The sequence below is a fragment of the Acinonyx jubatus genome, chromosome B2 (assembly GCF_027475565.1).
Source record: "Acinonyx jubatus isolate Ajub_Pintada_27869175 chromosome B2, VMU_Ajub_asm_v1.0, whole genome shotgun sequence".
Lineage (NCBI taxonomy): Eukaryota > Metazoa > Chordata > Mammalia > Carnivora > Felidae > Acinonyx > Acinonyx jubatus.
In genome coordinates, this window is record NC_069385.1 from 7,442,586 (window position 1) to 7,470,126 (window position 27,541).

The 27,541-nt window shown below is 45.3% G+C and overlaps 1 protein-coding gene across 5 annotated transcripts in view; it reads left to right on the forward strand.

Annotated features, from left to right (window-relative positions):
* The first annotated feature begins 20,608 nt into the window (after positions 1-20,608).
* The window catches only part of AGPAT4 (1-acylglycerol-3-phosphate O-acyltransferase 4), a 126,165-nt gene continuing 119,232 nt past the window's right edge, over positions 20,609-27,541 (forward strand). For 2 of the 5 annotated variants that reach the window (XM_027056502.2, XM_027056501.2), the window contains exon 1: positions 20,679-20,817. In XM_027056502.2, the coding sequence (XP_026912303.2) occupies positions 20,731-20,817 (87 nt within the window). In that variant the 5' untranslated portion in view covers positions 20,679-20,730. Of the gene's footprint in view, positions 20,882-27,541 lie in introns of all 5 variants that reach the window. The other 3 variants (XM_015083256.3, XM_015083257.3, XM_053222014.1) reach the window with 3 other exon arrangements.

Genomic DNA, 27,541 nt, shown 5'->3' on the forward strand with positions numbered 1-27,541 from the left:
CCAAAGAAAGTCATTGACCTGTTGAGTCCTAAACTGGGGTGGGTCTGTTTTCCAGTTCTTCACCAACATGGTGGTACTTCCCAGTGTGGAACATGCTGGATGCAAATAGCTTCCATGCTTTCTAAACCCACCACTTGAGAGAATCCGAGGTACACGGTTTCCTTTTCCTCCATCCTGCACCCCTTCCTGTGGGATGTCATGGGTAGTGCAATCAGGGAGTCTAGCCCTGCACAGGCCATGGTGTTCTGTCACCCCTCAACAAATGATCGGAGCTCAGCACGTGTATTTGACCAAAGCAGCTTCCTGCCATTTCATATCTCCACAGTGCCTTGCATTACTTCTCTTCTCTCTCATGGGTTATTGGTACTTCCATTTCAACACCTATGGTGCCTCGAGTTTGTCACCACCTTCCTGTTGTCACTGGCACTACCATCGGGCTTCCACCTAGACTTTCTGACCTCACGCCCCTCCTGCCAATCCATCCTATATAACTCTTAAAAGGCAATATTGTCAGTTCTCACAGTGGTAATTCTTGGCTCAGGGAAACACTGTTTTGTGATTTTATAACACTTAGAGGAGGGGTGTCTGGGTGGCTCAGTCAGTTGAGTGTCCGACTCTTAATTGGCTCAGGTCATGATCCCAGAGTCATGGACCAAGTCCTGAATTAGGCTTAGCATGGAACGTGCTTAGGATTCTCTCTCTCTCTCTCTTTCTTTCACTCTCAAATAAAAATTTAAAAAGAACTTTAATTTAAAAAATAATAAATAAAAAAACAATTGAACTCTTAGAGTATATTCAGTTTGGTTATCCAAGCTAGAGGTTCTTGTCCAGGGTCAGAGCAGGCAGGGATGCATGCTTCTTCTGTCTTCACAGACAGAATCTTTGTGTCGGAGCTATAGATAAGAAGCTCTCCCCTCCTCTGTTCTAGAAACTTCTTGTTCTGTCCTGTGGAGCTAGATGAGAAAGCCAAAGTTCTTGGCAAACACAACCCATTGTTCCTATAAGAAAGATCCCTGGTGTCAGAAGGAGGGGTCTTGGGTTCAAAGAGAATAAATGAACCAAGAGATACCTCTGAGAATAGAACCTGGAGAGCTTGCCCCAGAACCAGCCCTTGTGTTCAGGAAGATCTGTCTCTCTTCACATTTTCATCCTTCACAGTCTTTACTTTTTAGTATTTATGCCTTCAAATGCCCCTACATGCAAGTACTAAAGCATAATCTGATTGATTGGAATAGAGTTCTAATGTATATGTAATAATATTAAATGATGAAACTAAAATAAATTGCTTTTTCTTTCTTCCCCCATTTTTCATACAAGGCTTTTGGCTTGCTTAAGGCGATTAAATACCTTTTTATGATTTAGACATCTTCAACATTTAGAAGCAACGATGGTTTTCCAAAAATGATAAGCACAAAGCTATTAGATTATTTCAAAAAAATGTTTAAATTATTTTCTCCTATCCTTCTCCTGTCAGGCTGTGGCTGATGAGCTGATGACCAACATTAAGTGATAAGAAGAACAAAATAAATAACCCTTGAGTGTTCTTCCCACCCACCCCAGCCCCGACCCTTGGCTGAGCAGCTACTACAGGGGAATTTAGATGTTGTTGGTTAAAGCAGTTGCATCCAAGGGTCAAGGACGGAAGAAAAAATGGCAAAACTGGAAAGGCAAACTGAACTGGCTTGACCTTAAGGGTTGAGCAACTTCTCATGGGAAAAAGAAAAATGGATCTAGAAGAGGATTGTGGAGGAAAGCCAGATCGGGGGATGAGCACTCATAAAGCTGAAGTCTTAGACATTTGGGAGTCTGGGGGATAGATGGGGGAGAAGCTATTGCCACATGAGCTGTGTGAGATTTTGAGAGCCAGAAGGAATGGGCAAAGAGGATAAGAGAAGCTGGAGTGTGTTAAGAATGTACTCCTTTAGAGACATGGCAGTAAAGGCTCAAGTTACTTTCAATTACGGGATTTCTTCTGAATGGGATTCTGGCCAGAGACAGGCCTTAAGACGAGCAAGAGCTGATGTCTTTATGCAGATTAAATTTACAAGATAAGAGTAAAATTAATTTAGGAAGACTGGCATAGGCTTCCCTGTTCCCCAGGGAACTTTTAATGTCTGATTCCCAGCTGAAACTTTGTTCCCTGGGTGTGGAAAGAAAGAGTCCATTTACTAGACAATGGCCAGTGCGAAAATTCAAATCCACACATCCTTGTAAAAGGCACTTTTTGCATAGACTAGAAGACCTTTCTAGCATTGCAAAGCCTCCTTCTAACCCATGTATGATCAGGGCCTTGTCTACAAGTCATTTACATTTTGTAATGCATGTTTTCCTTGGTGTCTCTTCCTAGAGTGTTTTCTGAAAAGATATCAATCAATTCTCTCCCTCCAAACCAGCTTTATTCTTTTTCAGTAACATTATTCTTAAGCAAAAACACTTCACCTATTCAGGACCAAGAGATGAAGAAGCCAAAAAGCATCCATTATAGTCACCCGAACCATTCTTGAAATTCAGGCAGGTTAGTTACACCATGGCGTAGACCTCAGTTTCCTCTGACAGGCTTGGTTGTCAGGGTTCTCAGGTATTCATCTTCAGGAGAAAAAAAATTTTAAGGAAGTAGAGTGGCCCATGGTGCCCTACTTGTGTTAAGAGTTAAAAGGATGGATGTTAAAGGAGGAGTGGATGGATGTTGGGTAGATGTTGGGGGGAGGAATGCATGAATGTTGGGTGGTGGTGTGGATGCATGTTGGATGCATGTTGGGTGAGGGGGTAGGTGCATGTTGGGTGGATGTTGGGTGCAGGAGTGAATACATATTGGGTGGAGGTGTGGGTGCATATTGGGTGGATGGTAGGTGGAGGAGTAGATGCATTCTTCCCTCCACAGTCAACCCTGGGGTGAGGCAAGGATGGGAAACAGGGGGACACTGAGGGTCAGAGAGTTCTCTTGGCATTAAAGAGGAGAGAGAAGCAGTTAGACTGAGTTCTAGGGTCTCTATGAAGGCATAAAGTGGAAAGACAGCATTCAGGTTTCTGGGATGGACTTAGGAAGCAGCTGTGGAGACTGAACATTCAGTAGACTCTTACGGTGGCCAGATGTTAAATTCTGAGTCCTTTGTACCTACAGAGAGCTTTTTGTTCTCATCAGACAGACAGTATCTCTTGCCCAGTTGGTTTTTCATTGCTTTCCAGCACTCAGGTGACTGATGCTTTTTCTGTGGCCTTTTCTTAGCCCATTGTCACTGAAGAGGAAAAGCACAGAACTAAAAGGAGGTTGAATCGGTAGTGACAACTGCCAACCCCCGGAAGCCCAAGCTTCATCCCAGCTTCTAGTGCCCCCATTTCTGGATGGCCTAGGCTCTGTGCCCTTCAGCTCCCTCCGTGTATTCCCTGCTCTGCAGCTCAGAGGCAGCCAGCTGGCCTTCTCCTTTCCTCCCTCCCCTGCAGGACCTAGAAAACAGTCTCTAGGCTCCAGTTTGTAATATCAGTCACTGCCTTTGTTGGAATGATGTGGGAACAGATCCTTTCAGGATGAATGAATGTATCAATTTTTCTTCATTCCAGTTATCGTCTCAGAGTAAGCCTGTAACTACTATTCAAGGACCTTAACTGTAAGAATTTTATGAAATTCTGGAACCATTACAATAGTCTTAGTCCCTAGAGTGATTCATGGTAATTTTAAAAGTGAAAAAGGCCTGTTATAGACTGAGTTGTGTGCCCCCTCCAAATTCATATGTTGAAGTCCTAACCCACAGGATCTCAGGAGGTGACTGCCTTTGGAGACACTATCTTTCAAGAGGTGATTAGGTTAAAATGAGGTCACTAGGGTGGCCCTTAATCCAATGATTGGTGGCTTTATTAGAACAGATGAGGATACACACACACAGAGAAGGACCGTCATGTGAAGACACAGGGAGAAGACAGCCAACTACAAGCCAACAAGAAGCTGACCCTGCAGACACCTTGTTTCTGGACTGTTAGCTTCCAGGACTGGGAGAGAATGCCTTTCTGTTGTTGAAGCCCCCCAGTCTGTGGTACTTTATTAAGGCAGCCTTAGCAAATGAACGCAAGGTCTAAATCCCCACCCACAGGAGCAACAAAAAAAAAGATGAAACAGACTTTCTACTCATCCTCGGAGCAGTAAGCAAAGGGGAGGCACAGGAGGCAGCCCCAAGAGGAAAGGAAGTGGCCCTGTGCACAGGAAAGTGACCCCGGGGCTTCCAGCAGAAAGACCCTGGCGAGACCCCACCTCTGACATTTTCTAGCAAAGCAGGAGCCCCAACTGAGTAGGGTTCCATGTAGAAGCAGACGATACTTTTTCTCCACACCCACCCACAGACTTACAAACAATAGGTGAGAACACAGAAAAACCATCATCAGCAGATGTAAAAAATGCAAAATGCATTAAGAGTCTGAGCCCCTTTTGCAACTAGGAAACTGGACTTTGCAGCTCGTACCGTGTCTTAAGAGTATCTCCCCACTCACCAGTCTGGAAGGCAGGAGGCCTGGGGTGTGCCAGTCCAGACCTTGGACCAAGAATTAAAGCCGTAGCTTCTGGACCAGCTGCCTTCGAACCTAACTGCATTTTCCCGCTCTCCATTCCTATCATGCCTCCATTTGTGTGTCTAGAAATGGAGCTAGCTGCTCTCTAAGGGCCTTTTTTGTACTAAAATCCTTTGGTTTTGATTCATAATGATGATTCACCGTGAGTCAACAAGAAAAAGGTTAAATTATGTTCTGATTATTCTAGTTAAGAAAACAGGCAAGTATGTATTCTATTGTAAAAATGTTTCCGCCAGAATTATTAGAATTTGAGAACCATTTTGTTGTGTACAGATGTAGGGTTGAAATACTGAGAATGAATTTTAGCGGGGCCTCTCATCCCTTCTGATGCTAAATGGGGACTAACCGTACCTGTCTGTACCGCATTACTTCCTCAGAACCTTCTGGGCACAAGGAGATTATGTATCGTGCATTTTCAAGGTCAGAAAGTTCCACAGGCTGAAACAGCATGTTATTTCAGGGAGTGTAATGGCATTTAAAGTTGACATATCACATCTAATCAATCCCACTTGTCTTTCAGAAGCAGGATTATCCAAAAAAAAAAACAAAAAACAAAAACAAAAACAACCCAAAACTTAGGTATTTATAATGCAGTTAGCATCTTCTTTCCTAAGAAGTCAGTGGATTCCAAGTATTGAGAATCTGTAGATAATCTTATCTGTCTTCAAATTATTTTTAAAATTGTAATTATTTCAAAATCAAAACAAAGGGACATGAAGATTGTATCTCTGTCTCTTTCCTGTTAGATAGTCACATTCACTTCTGGTTTCTTTACCCCTCAAATCAGATGAGAACACCTTGGCAGGGCCAGCAGGTGCCCGCCTGCTAGACACACAGTACAGGGCATGGGAACAGAGGCAAGTGCCTGGAAAGCCCCTCTCTGCTTGAGACCCCTCTGCGTTCACCTCCACATCCAGGACTTATCTAGACTTTTGGTCCTTCTTTCATATGTTTCGCTGGCTCATTTTATTCTAAGATGAACATTCTTGCTTAACGGAAAAGAATAATTGTCTCAGTATCAATTGTCTAGAATGCCTGAACCACTGATTTGGTTCCGTGGTTTCCTGCAGTAAGGTGGCACTCCCAGACATTCTGTTGACAGGTGACAATGCTAATGCTCAGAGTTGCTTGGCTCCCTCCCTGCCCCGAAGAGGAACCTGGTGACCCTTCTTCAGTGTTCTCTCAGGAGAATGCAAATATGTATGCTTCTATTGATTCTTTCAACAAACATTTGTGGGAGGCCTATGCTGTTCAGGTCGACTCACAGAATTTTGGAGTTTCAAGGAATTTTCTACATAATCTGGACCAGTGTCTTATTTTGCAGTGAGAAAACCAAAGATCTGAGAGAAGTGATTTGCCCAGCGTGGAGGTTATGGAATTTGTTAGCAACAAGAGGGACTGGAATCCAGTTACCTGGGTCCTGGCCTGAGATTTTAGGGTTGACCTCCATTTCTGCTGGCTGTGGCTTCAGAAACGAATGAGAAGAGGGCAATGCTGCTCCTGAGTAGGATGAACGCTCCTCACTACCCTGGCCCCTCAGAGCCAGTGGCTCCTGCTGTGATGCGCCCAGAGCCTTTGCACAAGGATGTAGCTTGCCTTTTTGCAGATGACAGCAATGAACACCAAGACAGCAAAAGACATCACTATACTCTCCTTCCCTTAGCCTGGGATTCTCCTCCAGCCCAGGAAGCTAGGCTAGTCCACAGAAAAGGAGACCAAAAGAGTCATTGCTTAGCTTTTGACTTTTTCCATTTTTTATTGTGATAAGATACAACATAAAATTGTACACTGACCTATTTTTGTTTTAATTTTTTTCAATGTTTATTTATTTTGAGAGAGAGAGCCAGAGACAGAGAAAGAGCAGGGGAGGGGCCGAGAGAGAGAGGGAGACACAGAGTCCCAAGCAGGCTCCAGGCTCTGAGCTGTCAGCACAGAGCCCGACATGGGACTCGAACAAGAGTTTGGCGATAATATTTTGGTGCAAGAGACTGCTTCCCTTTCTAGACTGGGGTAGGAGTGTGGGAGGGGGTTTACTGCCTAATGCATCAGCCGCCTGCCAAGCCCTGACTAGGGACAGCAGAACCCTCAAGATAGATGTGGATATCCAAGTGTAGAGGAAGTGAGAGCAAGCCTCAGTTCTGGGGAGCGGGGAGCCCTCCCAGAGTCCCCCTAACCACAAGGACACGGGCCCTTAGAGTGGGGATGCTTGGGCAGGCAGGCAGAAAGGCATGGAAAGCAGCTAAATGTTCTCGGTGACTGGGAGTGAGTCCCTTGCTCTGTAGCGGGGCAGAGGTGTGTGGGCCAGAACGTGCAACCGTGTGTGATACCATTAAGGGTTCTGTCAGGTCTCAGCAGGGGCCTGTGGAAAGGGTCTTCCCGAAGGACTGTGGGCATAATGAATCATCGTGAGAGACAAGCAACACCGGGGTTCAAGTTCAAAGAAGTATCGCCGGAAACGCGAAAGTTCTTGATGCTCACGATGGTTATTTCATCCCTCTAGCCGCAAATCAAGCTCCTTTCTGCCTGTCATCAAAAGGAAGAAAGAACCTGCATAATTTAAGCAATATAAAAATAGGCTCCCTTTTGACTTAAAGAGGAGAAGAACTAGTACCTCTCTGTCCAGAACAGACAGGAGGGAAACGTCAGCGGATGGAGATGACAGTGAGCCACTCCGGAATTCTGGAAGGCTGGCCGTGGATCCCAGGCTCTGGTCCTGGAGGGATGCTGACGTTTATCCCCCTCCTGCATGGTGTTTTCTCATCTATAAAATGAGGTGCTGGGGTCAGATGTGTCTCGTGGCTCCCGCACGGTTCCGTGTGGAGAACTCTTTATGGATAAGCTCTAGGATTCCCCTTCTCCAAATAGGGTGTGGTCCCCTGAGCCCACCAGCATCTGTCTCACCTGGGAACTTGAAAGAAAGGCAACTTCTCAGGCCCCACCCAGACCTACTAAATGAGAAACTGGCCCTGGGGTGGGGCCCAGAGTTCTGTGGTTTAACCAGCCTACAGATAGTTCTGGAGTGCCTTCAACTTGGAGAACCACTGCCCTGATGTAAATAAAGTACTGAGTTTGCGGGCTGTGTGAAGTAGATCCTTACCACTTTACTCTTAGGAGGATGGCAAACGAGAATAGCACTTACTCAAGTATCCACAGATGTTAGAAGGAATAGGTTGGACTGATTACATTTGGTAACCAGCCTGCACCAAGATAAGTAAATTTTCACAATTGATAAATATGTAATGCTTCCCATTTATTTTAATGCAGTTAAATGATTTTGATTTTTTTTTTTTAAGAACAGTGCTGCAGTTAACCAGACGTCTCTATCTGATTAAATGTACAACATGCAAAAAGCTTTCACAGATGGATGAAGTCATAGAATAATTAAGTTACAGAGATCTTTGCAGCTTATTTTTCAAAGCCACATCATTGAGTTTTTTAGGGGGATAACCTATAAAATCAAAGTGTATTTAGATTTAAGTAGATAGATTATGCACGTAGCCAAAACACTGTGAGAGTAAATGTTATTTTTTTTTTTCTTTTAAAAACAAACGTAACACCCCTAACAATTTGCAGTTATGCGTGCTGATTCTCTGGCTCGTTTTCCAATACAAAAGGCTGACTAAGGTTTCCAGTCATGATATTATTTGGATAGGAGACAAAGATGAGCTCTGTGTTATCAACTGTGAGGCAGAATGTTCTTTTGAGTTGCAGCCCTGGCTTGTTCTCAGAGCAAGAGAATGTCCTGTGTATGGGGTGATATTACACTCTGCGAGATCACCTGACCCTTCACATTCAGTACCATTTTTATGTCTCAATGTAGCAAAGGCCAAGCCAACAAGTGAAGAAAGGAGGTTGTCTTTTGCTTGAATTAAGGGAGTTAGTGGTAACAACCACATTTTAAAAGTACTGAAGGATTCAAATGGTACCACTGCTGCTTTCTTTTTCCAAAAAAAAAAAAAGAGTATTGGCCGTTGGAATGTGGCTAAGTATGCTGTGGCGTGTGGGCCCTTCCAGCCCTGGAACGGTCATGCCCCCGGCAGGAGTAACTTGCTGCTTCCGGTGCGACCCGGAAGTGGGTTCAGTGCGTCCGTCAGGTGTCCCTCAGCTTTAGTCCTTGTGTTCCTGGAGAGCAGCTAATCACCTCCTCCTCATTACTGTCCCTCAGTTCTTCCCTTTTCAGCCCGCCTCCCCGTTTTCACCAATGCACATTACTTTAACCTACTTCAATTCTGTATCCACACTCGGGACTGCCTTTCCTGATGGAGGTGTCCAGTGAGTTTATTTAAAACCCCACTGATTGCGTTCTTTCTGGGGCATCTTCGAGATAGAAAGTGTCTACCCTAGCTCAAAGGTGAAAGTCATCCTGACCCCTTTCATCAATCAATCCAGCACCAGTGAACTGAGGTCCTGCACGTCAGGCCCCCAGAAGGAGGAAGAGCATTTATCTGTAAGCGCTGAGAGTCCACTCAGCACTACAAGGTGCTCACGCGCTGGGAGGTGACACCGGCCAGGGTCACCAGCAGCTTCCTCGTTGCCAGATGCCGTTCATCAGCTTTAGTCCTTGTGTTCCTGGAGAGCAGCTAATCACCTCCTCCTCATTACTGGTTTCTCCCTCGGGGGCCCAGGACCCTGCACACCTGGATTGTCTTCTTCCAGTCTTATCTCTCTGTCCCCTGCACATGCTCTTCTCCTTCTCCCCAACTGCTATGGACCCACACTTCAGTCCTTGGACCTCTCCCTTCCCTGCAATCACTCCTGAGGTAGCATTGCCAGAGTTTCAAAATGGGAATACAGAAGTCCCCATTAAGTTACAATTTCAGGCGAACCAATAATTTCGTAGTATGCATATGTCCCCAATATTGCACGGTGCCGAGTATTTACTTGGTTAACAAGTAAATATTGCATGAAACATGCTAAAATTATTTATCTGAAATCAAATTTAATTAGGTGTCCTGTGTTTCAGCTGTCTACCCTAAAATGATCTCATCCAGTTTCGGGACTCTCATGCCATCTAGATGCTGACTCCTCCCAAAATGTTTATCTCCAGCCTGGATCGCCCTCTCCCAAACTTTAGGCTCCTGCCGCCTACGCCTCATTGCCACATGGATAATTAATGGATGTCTCCACATCAACATATTAAAAACAAGGCTCATCTTTACCACAAATACTCTGCTCACAGGTAATTTTGTTCTCATTTGCTCAGCCAAATCCCTGAGCACATGATTCTCCTCTTTTCTCGTGCTTTGGTCCCGGCTGGTCTGCCACCAGCATCTCTTGCTGGATCAGTGCAAACGCCCTCTACTCCTCCTCTGCTTTGCCCTGGACCTCATACCGTTTTTTCTTCACGTGCCGACAAGATTCTTTGAAAATATTAGTCACATGATGCCACTCTTCAGCCCCAGCACTCCACAAGCCTCCCCATGCCACTCAGCCTGGAAGCCAAAGGTCCTTACCTCATCTTGCAGTGCCCCAGGCCCCCTCAGACATTATCTGCCCCTGCGGCCCCTCCAGCCACTCATTCCTGCAGCCTCCTTGTTTCTCCAGCGAGCCGGCATGGTCCAGACCCTTGGCTCTGGTGGCCCCTTCCTCCCTCCTGGAATGCCCTTGCCTCAGATACCCCTCCGCCTGGAGAAGATCTGTCCCTCCCCTAAATCTCTGCCCATATCTTGCCTTCTCAGAGTGGCTACTGACCATCTTATTCCCATGCTGATCTACTTACCACCCCAGGCACTCCAGGCACCTTTTTTCCCACTCTTCTCATCATTTTGCCAGTGATACCGACTTCTACTGTATTACAAACATACTCGTTAAATTATCACTTGTTCTCAGGCTCTTCCCACTAGAAAGCCCCACAACCCCCAGGAATCTTTGCTCGGTTCCCTGGTGTGTGCCAGGCACCCAGAAGAGGGCCTGCCTCACCGTTGGCATAAATGTTTATTGGATGAACAGACGAAAGAGCGCTTGTGGCTTGGACACACAGAAATGATTGCAGGGCACACAGATTCAGGTCAGTCTGTGCTCTTCCAGGGCATGGTCCACAGGGTGGAACAGAAGAGAAATCATTTGCAGAACTTAAGTCACCCTTTGCCTCCTTTCTTGCCACCCCCTTTCTATCCCTCGAAGTTAAATGCAAGAGGCGGTTGCCCTGTTTCTCCAGTTGGGTGGAGTCCCAGGAAGGGTGTCACAGCAAAGAGCCACCCGGGAAGTTTCCAGAGATAAGCCTTCTTGATGCCAATCATTAACCTCCTGGCTGGCAGACAGCTGTTTGTTCCTGGACTCTGTAGTTCCATATTCATCTCTAGGGAGCTAATAAACCCATAAGGAGTCACGTGACACTGATGGAATGACTACCACTGTGACTGGGGTGCTAAGCACTATCACTTGGTTATCAGTGGTTATTTTCCTGGGTATAAGTTCTGGAGGATCCTCAGAGTGTCACATTTTAAGGGTGAGATAAGGGAAGAACCGATCAAAGTTGCTTGATAAAGGGTCTTATTCATCTTGACAAGAAGAAGACACAAGGTAACCAGGTTGGGACTAGTCCCTGACCCCACTCTCCTCAACAGCCTGAAGTCAGGACTCATCGTACTTGGTGAGCGTGTGGTCCCGGGCAAGGTGACATGGTGCCAAGGGCATGGGCTTCAGGCTAATGAGTTGGATGAAGGTCCAGCACTACTTCCCTTATGGGATGCTTTTGGCCTTTCTGAGCCTCAGTTTCCCTTTTTGTAAAATAGGGAGGCTACGCCAAAGAGGTGTTATAAGACACAAATGAAATATGAATGTAGGGGCGCCGAAGTGGCTCAGTCGCTTAAGCGTCCGACTTCGGCTCAGGTCACGATCTCACGGTTCATGAGTCCAAGCCCCGCATAGGGCTCTGTGCTGATGTCTCGGAGCCTGGAGGCTGCTTCGGATTCTGTGTCTCCCTCTCTCTCTGCCCATCCCCTGCTTACACTGTCTCTCTCTGCCTGTCAAAAATAAATAAATGTTCTAAAAAACTTAAAAAGAAAGAAATATGAACATAATTATTTAGCATAGTGCCTTGAATATAGTGTGCACACAATAAATTATAGTGATTTCCATTTTGAGAGAAGTAAGTGACAGATGTTGGCTGCTGGGTCCCAAGAAAACAATTTAACTAGTACTAAGTTTCTCCAAGAAAAGTGAAACTCATTTCCCTTGAGGGTGTGGTTTTGCTTCAATGAATGTTTGGAGGTCCGACAAGAGTTTACCTATTGCCCAGGCCAGATACTTGGCTGTTCCCATGATGATAACATAAGAAGCCTGTAATCTTTTTTTTTTTTTTAAGTTTATTTATTTTGGGAGAGAGAGAGAGACCAGGAGGGGCTGAAAGAGGGAAAGAGAGAATCCCTAGCAGGCTCAGCACGGTCAGTGCAGAGCCCGATGTGGGGCTTGAACTCATGAACCATGAGATCATGACCTGAGCCAAAATCAAGAGGCAGTCGTTTAACCGACTGAGCCACCCAGGCTCCCTAGAAGCCTATAATCTTAAAACATCTCTCTGGTCAAGATACTTTTTAGTCCAAATTATATACCCACAAGATACAATGTCTTCCCAGAATAGAACTGGGTTAAGTAATTGGTTCCTGGCAATACTTACCAATCTTGTCTCCAGAGAGTTGGTATCGAGTAGTAGAGGCATGATAAAATAGATTATTTTTTAATATAAAGAATACTAAACTATAAGGTGCATCCTTATAATAAAGGAAAAAATCAAAATAGGCCACTGTTGGGGGGGGATACCCTCAAAATAATTACACAAAGAATCTCTCCACAAATGCCAAACTATTTTCAGTTTATACTGATCACATTAGGCCACCTTACCTACAATATTCTTCCTGAAGCCCTTTTCATACGCCAGAACGAGACTCAGTTGTATTCCTGGGTAACGTGAGCGAAGAGAAATTTACTTTCACATTAATATTCGGCTGGAAAAGGCTCAAATCTGTTGTTTTTGAGAGGAGAGCTAGAGTTTTTTTCTTGAAGAGCAGATGGAGAAATTGGAGTGAACAGTTTTTCTTCGCAGCTTTTTTATGGAAACAATACGCATGTGGAGAAGGGTGCACATCCTAAGTGTATACATATCAGTGACTGTCCCCAGAGTGAGTCCACCCATAAAATGACTACCAAACCAAGAAATAGAACAGTATCAGCATCTCTTATTCTTCCCCATTTGCTACCCTCCCACATCCCCAAAGGTAACCACACAGGTTTGTAACATAACTTACAACCCATGGACTACTCCAGTGGACTCAGAGGAGGATCCTCAGAATGTCACATTTAACGGTGAATCACGGAATAGGTTGTCGTTAGGGTCTAACGTCGTTAGGGTCTAACTTCGTTAGGTCAAAATTTGTGACATTTTTTCACATTGTCGCATTTACTTGAGTTCCATTTATTTCTGTTGGGGAATGGCATCATATAGCATATATACACCACCATTTCTTTATTCGCCCTCTACACGATCCCTTTAGCTGTGAAATCAGGCCATTGCAATTGTTTGCCAGTGCACATAATGCTGCTCTGAAGACTACTGAATCACGTGTGTGCACTTCTGTTGGGCATATGCCTAAGTGTAGAATTGCTAGGTCATAGAGGATGCATGGGTTCCACTTTATCAGAACACATTACGTGATTGTCCAAAGCGTACCGTCTGTTTACTTCCCTTCCAGGAGCGTTTGTTCTGATCACTCGACGGTCTTGTCAACAGCTGGTATATTTCATCTTTTGTACGTGTACGATGGGTGTGTGCCAGTGAAGTCGGCCACCTTTCCATTGTGTGTTGATGACTTGGATGCTCTCTTTTGTGAAGTGCCTATTGAGGTTTTTCACATTTCCTATGGGATTGACCTTTACTTACCAATTTGGAGCATATTTTAATACATTTGAGATAAGAGCTCTTAGTCATTCATATAACGAAGATCTACGCACTCTATGTACCTTGCCTTTCGACTCTGCATGCTGTATTTTGATGAACAGAACTTCTTCATTTTAGAGTAATCCAATTCCTCAGTCTTTTCCTGTATGGTTAATGCTTTTTGAATCATGTTTAAGAAAGTTTTTTCTACCCCAAATTCATAAAGATAGTTTTCTACTTTTCGTCATGATGCCTTACCATTTTATCTTTCACATTGAAACCTACAATGCATCTGGGAATGACTTCTGTGTATGGTGTGAAAAATCCGTTTTGTTTTCTCTGTGTGCCTATGCAATTGACTCAGGAGTTATTTCTTCTTTCTTTCTTCTTTCTTTCTTTCTTTCTTTCTTTCTTTCTTTCTTCTTTCTTTCTTATTTCACTGACTGTTCCTTCCCAACTGTCCTATGGTGCCATCATCGTCTTAAATCAAGTGCCCATAAATACATAGGTCTATTTCTGGACTTTCCATTCTGTTCCATCGGTCTGTTGTTTATTCTTGCGCTGTCTTAATCAGTGTAGCTTTATAATACACACCCGTAGCTCTTGCATCTGAAACTGTAGGTCCTCCCTCCTTTTCTGCTTGGCTTTTTGCATTTTCATGTAAACGTTAAAATCAGCTTACACACCGGCTGGGTTTGAATGGATTGCACTGAAACTATAGATCAGTTTAGGGAAAATTTACATCTTTGCTTAAATATTTGCATTTGTGTCCATATTCTTCCATTGATTAAATCTTCTTTAGGGGCACCTGGGTGGCTCCGTTGGTTAAGCATCCGACTTTGGCTCAGGTCATGATCTTGCGGTCAGTGAGTTCGAACCCCACATCAGGCTCTGTGCTGACGGCTCGGAGCTTGGATCCTGCTTCCGATTCTGTCTCCCTCTCTCTCTACCCCTCCCTCCCTCACATCCTGTATCTTTCTCTCTCCAAAATAAATAAATATTAAAACAATTTAAATCTTCTTTAATTTCTCTTGTTAGAGCTTTATAGTTTCCTATGTAAAGGTCTTACACATCTTTCATTAGATTCATCTTTAGGCATTTGAGTTTTTTGATACTATTGTAAATGTTTTCATTTTTTAAATTTCCGCTTTTTCTAATTGTCTGCTATGGGTGTATGTTTTGATGATCCAAAGCTGTGTGACAAACTACCCCGGACTTGGTGTTGTGAAATAACAGCCATTCTAGTATGCTCATGGCATCTGTGGGTGAGCTAGACAAGGCACAATGGGAAGGACTCCCTTCTGCTCCAGGATCTCCTCAGCTGAGAAGACTTTGAACAACTGGTGGTGACCCAGATGGCTAGGGAACCATCTGGAGGCTTCTTTGTTGGTGTGTTGGGCACCAGGGCCAGACTGACTCATGGGCTGGCCCCCTCTGGGACAGCCCACAGAAGCCCATCACGTGACCTCTTGTGTGCTTGGGCTTCTCACAGGTTAGTGGCTAGTTTCTGAGACATAGACCAGTGAGGGCAGCCCTACAGAGCCCAAGAATGTCCAAAGACCCAGGAGGAAGCTTCCCAGACTTCTCCGACTGAGCCCTAGCTCTATGACATCATCTCTACCACACTCTTTTGGTTACAGTCAAGTTCCAAGGCCACTGATATTCAAGGGAAAGGGAAGGGAACACCATTTCTTGATGAGGGAGTGGTAACGCACACTGAAGAAGAGTGGGTGGGATGGCAGAGATTTCCTGGGCATCTTGGGAAAATATAATCTGTCACTGATACGGAGATACCACTGATGTAAGCCTGTTGACCTGCAAAACTCACTTATCAATTCTAATTCATTATCTGCAGATTCTTTTGGAACTTTATTTGTACAAATATGTCATTGCAAATAAGGGGAATTTTATTTCTTTTTTTCCCATCTTTACACTTTTTACTTCTTTTTCACTGATTCGTTTCTTCATTGTTCCATAAGTGATTCTATCATACTGTTAAGTTTGCTCTCCCTACAATCCTAAGACACAATTACTTGGAAGAATAGTCTATACAATGACACAGACAGTGCTAAGATTGCCAGGAAAGGATGGGAGGGAGGGAGTGGTGGGTAGTAATGGGGGTGAGGAAAGGGAAGGGTATATTTTCTTCTTCAATAGAATGTTTGAAGCCCTTGATTCATTTTTTTCCTCTAGGCTCAACTATAGAATTTGTTTGAAAACATTCATTTCACAATTTAGCCAGAACTTCCTTGTTTTTTTAATGTTTGTTTATTTTTGAGAGAGAGAGAGAGAATGAGTGGGGGAGGTAAAGAAAGAAAGGAGGACAGAGAATCTAAAACCGGCTCTGCGCTGACAGCAGAGAACCCAATATGGGGTTTGAACTCGCAAACCCTGAAATCATGACCTGAGCTGAAGTCAGACGCTGAACTGACTGAGCCACCCAGGTGCCCCCTAGATAGTGGCTGTTAAGACATCCAGCCAACTGCTCCAGGTCTGCCTCTCGTGACTGGAAATGTCCATTGCCTTGGGCTACCCAGGGTCCTCTGGGACAGGGTCCTCTGGCTAGCTGGCATTCCTGTGTCCTGAATCTTCACCTGGAACAAAAACTCAAGTCCTCAAGACAGGGGTGCCCTGTGGGTGGGATGTGGGTGGATGAGTGGGATGAGGCAGGGGATCACAGTCTTCCTCATTATCTCCCTCCATCCCACATCTCTGAGCCCTGCTGGAGCATAGGAGAGTGTGCACGCCCTTTTGGGAAAGGCTACCCCCAACCACAATAGGATTTATCTCCACAGCCAGGGTCCTAACTCACATCTGTTCTCTCCTAAAGCCCAAGCTCTTTCTGTGTCAGCACACTCAAAACAAGGGAAGATTTATTTAATAAATGGCAGGACGGGATGGCAATTTGCTGAGCACCTTAAACACCGTAGACCGCACACAGAGGATGAGCTCAGAAGAAGTACTTAAGTACGGAACGATAGGACAAGGCATAGAAACTAGAACTGAGTGCTGAAACAGTTGAGGTCATAGAAGACACAGATTGACCAATCACAGTTTACACGCAGATGGTAAATACCAGGACCGAAACATAGTCAATGCGTAAGAATAGGTCTCACCGAAAAATGGCTGCAAATGGTAATAACTAAGTCAACCAAGAGAAGCTGGTGGGGGGGGGGGGGTAGGCGGAGGTGGCAGTGGGAGGTACGAGAGGTGGAGAGGGGGGGACTCTGCCAGCAGCAGCCACAGTGGGAGGAGACGCTTCTTGGAGGTAACTCTGAGAAGAGAGTTGCCAGTGCTGAGTGGGGAGGGAGAGCGGCAAGAGGAAGAGGGGGGGAGTCAAAGCAAATTTTGGAATCACCATTCACCAACGCAGGGAACCAGGGACCTGTGTGAAACTGCGGAGTTCTGGCAGAGTCGGGGCCAGAGGTCCGTCAGGGGACCTGTTCAGCGCGGGGTGCAGTTAGGGTTTGTCCATGAAGACAAGGTCCATGAAGACAAAGGTTATGGGGTAAATATGTCTGAGGTTCGCAGAGAGATGCCAACCGGACTCCTAGGTCTGTGAGTCATCTTTACGTTCATGAATGGGTTGAGGAAAAGAAGAAAGGAAGGACCGGTTTTTGAGGTCCTACCCCATTTTGGGTGCTTCCACCTCCTGTCTCATTTAAACCACCAACCCATGAATTTTATAGACGAGAAGGCCGAGGCTCTGAAAACTTCATAAAGAATTAGAACCCTTTGTTGCAAGTAACAAAGCTAGCTTGACGAGGGAATTTATTATATAGGGGACTCTCGTGGCACCCAAGGACAGCGAGAGAGGGAAAACCCGTATGCTCCTTTTTTATGTGGCACAGGCTGCAGGGTAATGAACGAGAGGACTGAAAAGTGGCAAAAGCAAACCCATGAGGCCCAGAGAGACCATTTCCTTTTTTACAGCCTCTTGGAAATCGGTCACGAAGCTCAGTTTTGTTGAATTAGACGTGGCTTTGGCTGGCAACCAAGATAAAAGATGGTGGAGAAGAGTTGTCCTATGCTTTTTGCCGACGTTGGGCCGATATTCCAGGATTAACTTTGGGTAAAACCAACACTCTATGTATAAATTCAAATGCATGGAGTATAGATAGGCTTTCAATAACCACACTTAGAATAACAACAGTTTAAGTAAAAATTATTTTTAGCATTTTTATGCCAGTGGAGTTTCTTTCAGACTTGCTTTTCATCTGAAAGCCTAGGAAACACCGAGGAAAGAATTTTGGGGTAGGAGACATTAAAAACTGAGCCTCTGCTTTAGCTGTTTCCTGTTCATTGTGTAACCCAGGACAAGCGGACCCAGCCTTCCCAGACTCTGATATGACAGATTCTCTGTAAATGAGAGATGCGGACTAATGCGAGTACTTCTCAATCTTTAACGTGCATATGACTGTCCTGGAGATGTCATTAAAATGCAGTTTCTGGGGCGCCTGGGTGGCTCAGTCGGTCCATTCGGTCTCCGACTTCAGCTCAGGTCACAATCTCACAGTTTGTGGGTTCGAGCCCCACGTCAAGCTCTGTGCTGACAGCTCAGAGCCTGAAGCCTGCTTCAGATTCTGGGTCTCCCTCTCTCTCTGCCCCTCCCCAGCTTGCGCTCTGTCTCTCAATGTCTCTCTCTCTCTTTCTCTCTCTCAAAAATAAACATTAGAAATTTAAAACAATAATAAAATAAAACAAAACAAAATAAAATAAATAAAATAAAATGCAGTTTCTGATTCACCAGGTCTGAGGTGAGGCTGGAGACTCAGCATGTCTAACACGTCCCCAGGTGATGCCCATGCTAATGGTCCCAAGCCACCCTCTAATTAGAATACCCTCTACGGGGCCATTAGGCTATAAGCTTAAGGGCTGCCAACTAAAGAAAAGCATACGTCACAATTAATAACAATACTTATTTTTAAAAATGAAGATGCTTTAGTTTTCCACTTATAAAAGTAATTCAGGATTATCAATGATTTTTTTTTTTAAACACACAATATATAAAGTTGCTGAGATAATTGAGACTGTGAGTAACATCATTGAAATAGACAAAGTGTTAATGTAGCAATAACACACATAATAATTATCATCATAATGGAATCAAGACATATTAAAGTACTGAGATCAGAATAAGACTGGCAATTGTCAAAAATTTTAATTTCATATTGTTTCCATTGAAATCAATGACTGTTCTTGTAGGAGCATCTAGGTGGCTCAGTTGGTTAAGCGTCTCACTCTTGACTTGGCTCAGGTCATGATCTCACGGTTGTGGGATCGAGCCCCTTGTCAGGCTCTGTGCTGGCAGTGCAGACCCTGCTTTGGATCATCTGTCTCCCTCTCTCTCTCTGCCCCTCCCCTGCTGGTGTTTCTCTCTCTCTCTCTCTCAAAATAAATAACTAAATTACCCTTGTAATATAGCACAACTTTATGCAATTTGCCGATCTTGAAATACATTTCCATTCAAGATTTAAATATGAAAAACAGTCTAACTCTACTTGAGAAGTACTTTGAAAAACCTTTGCAAGTTTCCCCCACACTAGAAATAAATGGATTTTAAAACATAATTTGAAAAGTTATAAAAACTCTCAAAAATCGCTTTGGCTGTAAGAAAGGTCTTACAAACATCTTTTATAAGCATCTCTGTATGGTCAAACTTTCTTTTTTTAGTTTACTTTGAGAGAGAGAGAGAGAGAGAGAGAGAGCGAGCACGAGCAGGGGAGAGGCAGAGAGAGGAAGAGAGAGAATCCCAAGCAGGCTGTGCACTGGCAGGGCAGAGCCCCACATGTGGCTCAAACCCACGAACCAAGAGATCACGACTCCAGCCAGAACCGAGAGTCAGATGCCCAACCCACTGAGCCACCCAGGCACCCGCATTTCTGTATGGTCACATTAATTTTCACATGGATATTAAAAGAAGACATTGCCACAAATGGGTTTTCTGTCCCGATTCCTGTTCAGATTCTTCTTTTATGCCTTCGATGTCCTTTAACGTCCCCCTCCCCATCCATGTCCCATCTGCCTCTCTCCCATCACACGTGCCACCAGCATGCCACACACCTTATAGTCCAAACCCCCCTTTGTCAATTGCGGATGCCCCCTTCTCTCCCACCATAACGGAGCAGAGCTCTTTCTCTGTTCTCTTTCTCTGCTCTCATGGCGCACTGTTTTGCTTGGGTTTTGGTTTGGTTTCCTTAGGTTTTAGCAATCTGTAGGTCTTAGTAGTTTTGCAGTGTGGTCTAGTTATTCGCGAGCATTCTATTCTTCCCCGTGGGCTGTCAACATCTAAAGAATGGGGGCCAACACAGGGGTCGTATGCAAAGGCTCCAGTGTTATTTGTGACTATGGTTCTAATAGTGGACATTTGAAGGGCGTGCATCTTAACTATTTGGAGGTTGAAATCATGCTGTGGGCATGTTGGAGACGCGGTATTTGCAGAGTTGCTGTTGAAACTCTTTTTAAAGTTGTGATGACAGCGTTTGATTCTAAAGGTGTGCCCAGACCCACTCCAACACACTGGGTGCAAATGCCACGTGCGTGTGTGTGCGTGTGTGTGTGCGCGCGGTAATCGACCCCGGCGGGGAGAAAACACACCGACCCCAGAGCTTCTGTTTCCTAGTTCGGAACGTCTGCGATCACTTGGACTTTCCGGCATTATTTCCTTGAAGGTGCTTCGGGGGGCCGGTGGGTGGAGAGCGATCTCCCCGCAGCCCCGGGCGTAGCAGCGAGGGCGGGGGGGATCGGAGAGCGCGGCATCTCTCCAGCCCCCCCCCCCCCCCCGCAGCAGACCCGCCGAGTGACCCGCGAGCCCGTTTGGGACCGTTTCCAGGTCGCCGCGCGGACGGGGCCGGAGTGCGTCCGGGCCGAGCCTGCAGGAGCCCTCGGGGCCCCGGGGATGCAACAGGGCGTGGGAGCCGCGGCAGGAAGAGAAGGGCCACCTAGCGGGCTTTGTTTCGGATTCCGGCAGGTTCCCCGAGCCGGAGGCTTTGGAACGCGAAGCCGACCGAGGAGGCACTTCCTTACACTAATTGCAAGGGGAAGGGAGTGACTCATGTTACACCGGCTCGTAGCTTCCCTCCCCGTAACTGCTAAATTGTAGCTTTAAAAGGAAGTGACATGGGGTGGGGAGAGACGTCAGCTGAGGACCACTTTTTTTTTTTTTTTCCCGAAGGGTCCACCCCATGGGTGGAGTCTCGCTTTTTTCTTTCCAGTGTTGGCTGACTTACAGCTCCTATAAACTAGTGGCAATTTCTGCACCCCAGCCTGCTCCCTTTCAGTTTCTGGTTCCCAAGCCCATGTGCCAGGGGCCGCCAGCAAGGAGGTATGTGCCGTTCGTGCGATTTCCAGGCGACTTCACCTCTGGGCGTGGCGGATGTTTGTGTGTGAGTGTCTGTGTCTCACTGTTATCCTCTGCGGGGCTGGACCTCACTAAAACCTCTGGAAGGGGTAGGTACAGAACGAGGAAGCGTGGAAGGTGGAGAAGGAAGTCAGGCTCCAGTGGGGACGTGGAGGGGCAGAGCCTGGAAGGCACGGGGGCTCTGCAGCCACAAAAGGACCCTTCCTTTGTGCTCAGCTGGGCGAGCGTTCGTTTCCCGGTGGTGATTTCGAGCTGCCGTTCAGGGCTTCCTCCCCGCCCCCCTCCCCCTGGGGCCCCCTCCCCTTGGGCCAAAGCGTTTTCTCTGCGATAGATGAAGCTGGGGAGAAGGTTCCTGTTACAGATCGGTCTCCTGTGTCATGCAACACGTTCTTCCGTCCCTGGCGTTTCTATGGCAACCACAAAAAAAAAATACTCCACAAAAGGCAGCCCCCGATATAAATTGATTTATTTGTATTTCGTTCCGAGTTTGCTGCTTTCCGGACCCGGTTATGGGCTCCGCTTGCCAAAATCCAGCACGGCTTTGTGGCTACCCCCTCCTCACTTTCATTTTGGTTTTTCCCTATCGGAGGAGGGCTGGGGGAGGGGTGTTGTCAAGGAAACAGGCATTTGGGATTACCTCTTTATTTACTTAATTTTTGGCCTATGAATTTCTCCGTCATATCTAGGAATTATGGAAGGAAGGGTTCTGTGTTTATGCGAGTCCTCAGTTTCTGGTCTGTTTTAGGAAACGAAGACAGTTTTCTAGACGTGGTATTAATGCCGTGAGCAGCCTAAGCAAGGGGCGAGCATGCACTTCTTTATAGGAGGTGAGGTCCTTGAGAAAAGTTTTAGAGGGTGTTTGAGGACCAGCGCTGATGGGAACGTTATTATCTGCCCAGGTGTGCCCCATCGCCCAAATATGCAAAAGAGGGTTCTTTGCTCTAGCCTGAACTTACTCAGCACAAAACCTAAGTTCAACAAGTACGAGTGGGTGACAAAAGGTAACTACTAGCAGGATTCTCTATTTGGATTTTTTTGTTTTTGTTTTTGTTTTTCTTTGCACATCTTCCTTATGTGGATCACCTGTGCCATCCGCTCTCGTTAAGGTCAGGGTCCGTAGACCTTCTCGTTTTCAAAACCGGGAAAGCATTAGCCCATCTATGATTATGAGGCAAGCGTCTGCAGTTGGAGAAAAGTATCCCGAGAGGAGGGAGAAAGTGTGTGTGTGTGTGTGTGTAGGTGGGCAAGGATCAAAGTCCTAAGTTAAAGCTACTGAATCTTCTCATCCTTTATGGGGAGAAAAAGAATTGATTTTCAGGAAAAGTATAGAATACAAGAGAAAAGTATCATCTCTCTGGTAATAAGCAAAGTTAAATATGATTAGAATCAAGGACATGTCTGCTAGAAAGACAGTCCAAATGGGCCTGTTAACAGGTGAGAGTCTTTTATTCAGCAAGTGTGAGGAAATATCTGATAATGGGCACTATTTTCTTAATGGGCATATCCCGAATTACAAGTTAGCCTTTATAAGATAGATCAATAGTCGTCTCATCCTCGATTCTTAAAATGATCTGTAATTTTAAATAAAGACTTGTGAAGGTCGCTCAGCCCTCCGAGTCCCTTCTCGTTCTTGAAACCAAAAACATTACTCAGAAACCTCAGGCTAACCCCTCAGCATGGAAGCAGGAAGAAGGGGTGGTTTTAACGAGGTTCTGTTTGCAGAGATCCTGACCTAAACATGCTATTATCTGGGACTTCTAAAACTTACTATAATGCAAGAGGTCTCAAGTATTTCAGATACAAAAGGGACCTGAAAATGAGGACTGCATCGTATGGCACGAGGCTAGCCAGAACCAAATGGAGGTAAAGCCAAGAGAACTAAAGAGCAAAAAGCAAAGCAAAGTGTCGTTGAAAAGAATCTGCCTCTCACTTTGAAAAGCGCCTGTTGGCACACCTGAGCAGTTGAGTTGTGGGTTTTCTGATGCTCGCAAAGAGCATGGAAAGCAGTCTTGCTAAGTTACTGTTTTCCTAGTCTGAAAATGGTCCTCGGGGATGTAGATTTACCCCTTGACCCCGCAAAGCAGATGGATGGTATGTGAGTCAAAGTCTGTGATGGGGGGCGCTCTGGAGTTTCCAGACCTAGCAGTTTCACAACAAAAAGCCTTCCGGCATGGAGTTCAGAGGGCAAGAATTATTGGGAAGCACAGCCAGAAATAAATAAATAAATACTGTCCTATAAATGGACCCTGAGCAGAGCTTAAAAACGTAATAATAGCCCTGACCTGGGGAAGGTCAGGGAGGCTATAGAGCAAAGCAAATTCAGGACGCCATGAAAGAGGCTGAATAGAGTTGGTTGGTTCCAAGGAAAGACCTTTTGACATTGGCGTCAGTTGCCACTGAGTGGGGGCCTCACTCCAAGGCTCTGAACTGGGTGCCGTGAAACTGCGAAGAAAAGAGAAGTTGTGGTCTGGGCTCCCAAGTTAAAAATCAAGTTAAAAGTTAAAAATCAAGTTAAAAACCCAAGTTAAAACCAAACAGGTGTGAATGACGTGTGCGGACGTGCACAGGGCTGGAGGGCAGGAGACCAGGCAGGAGGGAGGTGAGAGAGAGCAGACGTGGTTAGTCTGAGAAGACTATGACCGGGAAGAGGATGTGATGGTTGGAAGGAGAAGAGACAGACAAGTCAAGGGGAATAAGGCAACGTTGTCCCAGCTAACAAGGGTGGGTGGTAGGAGATGGTTCTCAGTTCTTGTCCCAAGTGGGGAGAAGTCCGTCTTTAGTGTGGAAATAGAGCAGGTATACCCTGTGCTGGTGGATATAGATTCAGGGGCAGAATTTTGTCTAAACCAGAGCAAGACAGACTGGTAGAAGAAAGATGATGTGAGTAGGTGGTGGAATCATACCTCATCCAATGATTGTTGAGTTGAAGCTCAAGAAGTGAAGGCCAGACTTCAATCAAGTAAGAGATTTGGGACAGGGAGCCCCACATGCCCCTGTGGCATCATCCTAATAATACCTACCGTTGCCATCGCTTTGAATTCTGGGATGGTCAGATGACCGTGGGGCCAACTTAACTACATTTTGTGCAGTCTGCCGTATTTTCAAAAGGAGGTCTAACGAGTTATGTGAAGACTCTACATTCACAGTTCTAAATGGTTTTTAATACCTAAATGTGTAGAGAGACCTATGTGATCAAGCCTGCTTAGTAATCATCCAACACTACCCAGAGCGTGGGCAACTCTAATTCAGTAGTCTTCGTCCAAGACAGAATCAGTTTGGAAATCAAGTTTTGGAACTCTGAAATTTGGCTTAATGTATGGACCAGGGAAGACCACGGCTAAGGCTGTGGGAAAGAGCAAGCTCAAATCAGGAACTCATTCTTTTAACAATATGCATTGTGCATGTATTATCTGTCAAGTGCTATGGACACAACTGTTAGCAAAACTGGATACAGAGTAAATGGCCACAGTTTTCAAATATCTGAAGCCTTTTCCAGGGAGATAATGTGACTGGCTGATCTCCATTTTCTTCTAATGACTGAGTAAGAGGAAATATCTTAAAACAAGAGCAATTTTTGGTGAGCATTATCCTGGGATGACCTGTCTAACCTATGTCTCCTCCACTTTTCAAGACACACCCTTGTTCCACCAAAGATTTTCTACCTGTTTTTGATTTTGTCTTCATTTTGTTACTCTAGTTGGGTTTGTTCCACTTCTTCCTTTGATCCTAAATCTTACTTTTCAGTCACCCTTCATTCATCCCTTTATACATTCATGCTTACATCATCCATCCACCCATCCATTACTCACTCACTCAACAAATGATATTGACTATCATGTGTCAGGCACTGTAAATGATGGATGTAGCAATAAATAGGAAACTATTTCTTTCCTAAATAAGCTCAGGAACTAACAAGGAGAGAAATGTGGAAACAGCCCCTTAAACCAGAGGGTGTTATCTTTGAGAGATGCATTTATTGGCTAATGGTGCTGCATTCTTGTTTCATTGAACAAATTTATACATAGATTGTGCTGGGCAGAGAATGAAAGGGTGGTTAGCTGTTGACCATTGTCCATGTTAAAGTTTTCTTGTATCTTTCACACTGGTTGAGCTTATGGCTGGTGTCAGTAAACATTTGTTGGTTAATGAAATGGGAAGAGGTAGGATTTCCGACCCAGGAGCCATAGAGGAATAGAGTCCAGAAGACTTACATGTTTTCTTTCTGAAAAGTACAAGCTGAGCCTTAATCTCTCAAAGTTCCCTCATAGTGAGTTACTTGTAGACTTCCATGGGACTATAGCTCCCTCCAGATGCACTCAATGTATAGCGTTTTTAAAAGAGAAACTCCCCCCTTCATCAAAATTATATGCCCAGTGGTTTACCAGAGAGCCTCTTGTCATTTAGAGCTAGGTTTCCCATAACACATTGCAAATCTATGTCTCCTTCCTACAAAACCTAGATTTAGGTTTCAACACCTTAAATCTAAATATCCAAAATACAGAATGTTAAAACTTTGTTGGAGTACTCCTGTTTATATTTCCTGAGGTCATGAAGCTCCTCTTAGAAATGTTTTGTGCCCACTTGATTTCCTACCTTCATCATGGAATTTATATGGGCAACCTAAAAAAGTTCTTCTGGAACACCACCCTCCTCTGCTTGTCAGACCTTCAGAGAAAACATTTAGCAAGTTCCCCTTCTTAGTTATTTTGATCTCATATGAGGTCAGCTTCTTCCTCCAGCATGAAGTTGTTGCAGAGTTCCAGATAATTCTGGTTGGCATAGACTCTCCCTTCTGAATTTGGGTTGTACATAGTAGCTATTTCATGGTCATTTCTAGGTGGGCTCCTACAACAGAAGAGGCCACATTTTGGACTTCTTAGGAGTCTGAAGCTGATCACTAAAATTTCTGCAGAAGGTTATTGCTCAGTCTGGGGGATGACAGGTAACTTGCAGAAGCCATCAGAGATGTTGAGGTGACCAGCCAACCTGTAGGCTCTCTGAGAACGCTTCTAGCCCGCCTTCACGAGGACTTCCTGTGTCTATTACAGAGACCTCCCATGTATCAATTCACTTGATCCTTATAATAAACCAAGCAGGTAAAAGTTTTCTTACTTTCCATTTTACAGATATAGAAGGCAAAGATTAGTGAGTTATTCACCTGGTTTCATAATAAGTAACAGAGCTAAGATTTGAACCAAGACCATAGCTTTCCCGAGCCCAGCTTGGAACCACTGTGCCCTCCGTATGGTTGGTTGGCATTGTATCCATCTGTCTGTGCCCAGGGCCAGCGCGGTGCTGCATGCTGAACAGACACGCAGCAAACATTTCTGACATAATCATCAGATCTCCACCATGCAGACCTTCCCCTGTATCCCTTTCATCTTAGTTTTTGGGAGCTGCAGAAATACTGGAAGAGACAGCAGTGGTTTTGAACTTGGGGAAAAACCAGTAGCAGAATGTATAAGACACGCTACTGTGGTTTTCAAGGAGCTTGGCTGTTCTGGTTTAGCCAGGGAAGTGATCTGGTGGGGAAGGGGAAGGGCCCTGTTGCTAAAATATCTGAATGACAGTGCAAGGCATCACATCAAATTAAATAGGAACTGTTCTCAAAACACATTTTTAACCAAGGGTTGAACTTTGCTTAGAAATTGCTCTTAAGGACACCTGTGGTGGCTTCTTGAAAGGCTCCCAAGGCTGTGGGTGGAGAGTCCGACTCTCTTTTCTGCTGTTGATTGCCAACAAATCTATCACCGAGTGTAAAGGCAGAGTGTCATCTGGGAAGACATTGCCTGTGCTGATCTCAGACAAACTTTGAAATAAGACCTGGTGAAATGAATTGATGGGGAGGGAAATTTGGTCTTTTTCCCATCTCCATCGGCTCCCTCGTGAGCTGTCACCTCTCTGTGGGCAGAGGTTAACCCAGGCTGATGAAATTTTAAAGAGTCTGTCCGTACCAAGTGCTTCTTCCCAGAATGCTGCCGCTCTCAGCACACAATCAGTGCAGTCCCCGAACCTTCCTACTGGGACCAGCTCACGCCCCCCTCTTTTCTTTCTTCTGCTGCGGGGAAGGGCAGGTTGCATGGAGATATGGCGACAGCTTCTTTCCCCAAATGTGCACCACCCTTTGGGTCTATCTCTCAAACTCCTGGCCTCTGTTTTCCTCCATCCCATCATCCGTGCTTTAGAAAACTCACTCGAGATGCCATTACGTTATATGACAATTCAGTCTTTATGGTTCTATCCTTTTTGGGTTTTTTTTCAGTTTTTTTTTAAAGTTTATTTATTTATTTTGAGAGAGAGAGAGAGAGCATGAGTCGGGGAGGTACAGACAGAGGGAGAGAGAGAGAATCCCAAGCAGGCTCTGCACTGTCAGCACAGAGCCCGATGTGGGGCTCAAACACATGAACTGTGAGATCGTGACCTGAGCCGAGATCAAGAGTCAGATGCTTAACCCACTGAGCCACCCAGGCGCCCCTTTATGGTTCTATCCTAATGATTGCACTGGGTGCTTCCTGGTGGACTGGGGTTTTCTAACTGCACTGTTTCTTGCACAGAGCACGGTCTGGCATTGAAGGGGTACTGTAGCCTAGAGAAGGGTGGGCGCAAGGAGTCAGGGGTCAGATGGCCCCCGGCAGGACTTCCCAGGCTGACTTTCCTTGAGGACAAATTCTCAACCTGGGCGCTGTTGACATTTTGGGCCAAGTCATTCCTTGTGGGGCCTTGCTGTGCGTTGTGGGATGTTTGCATGC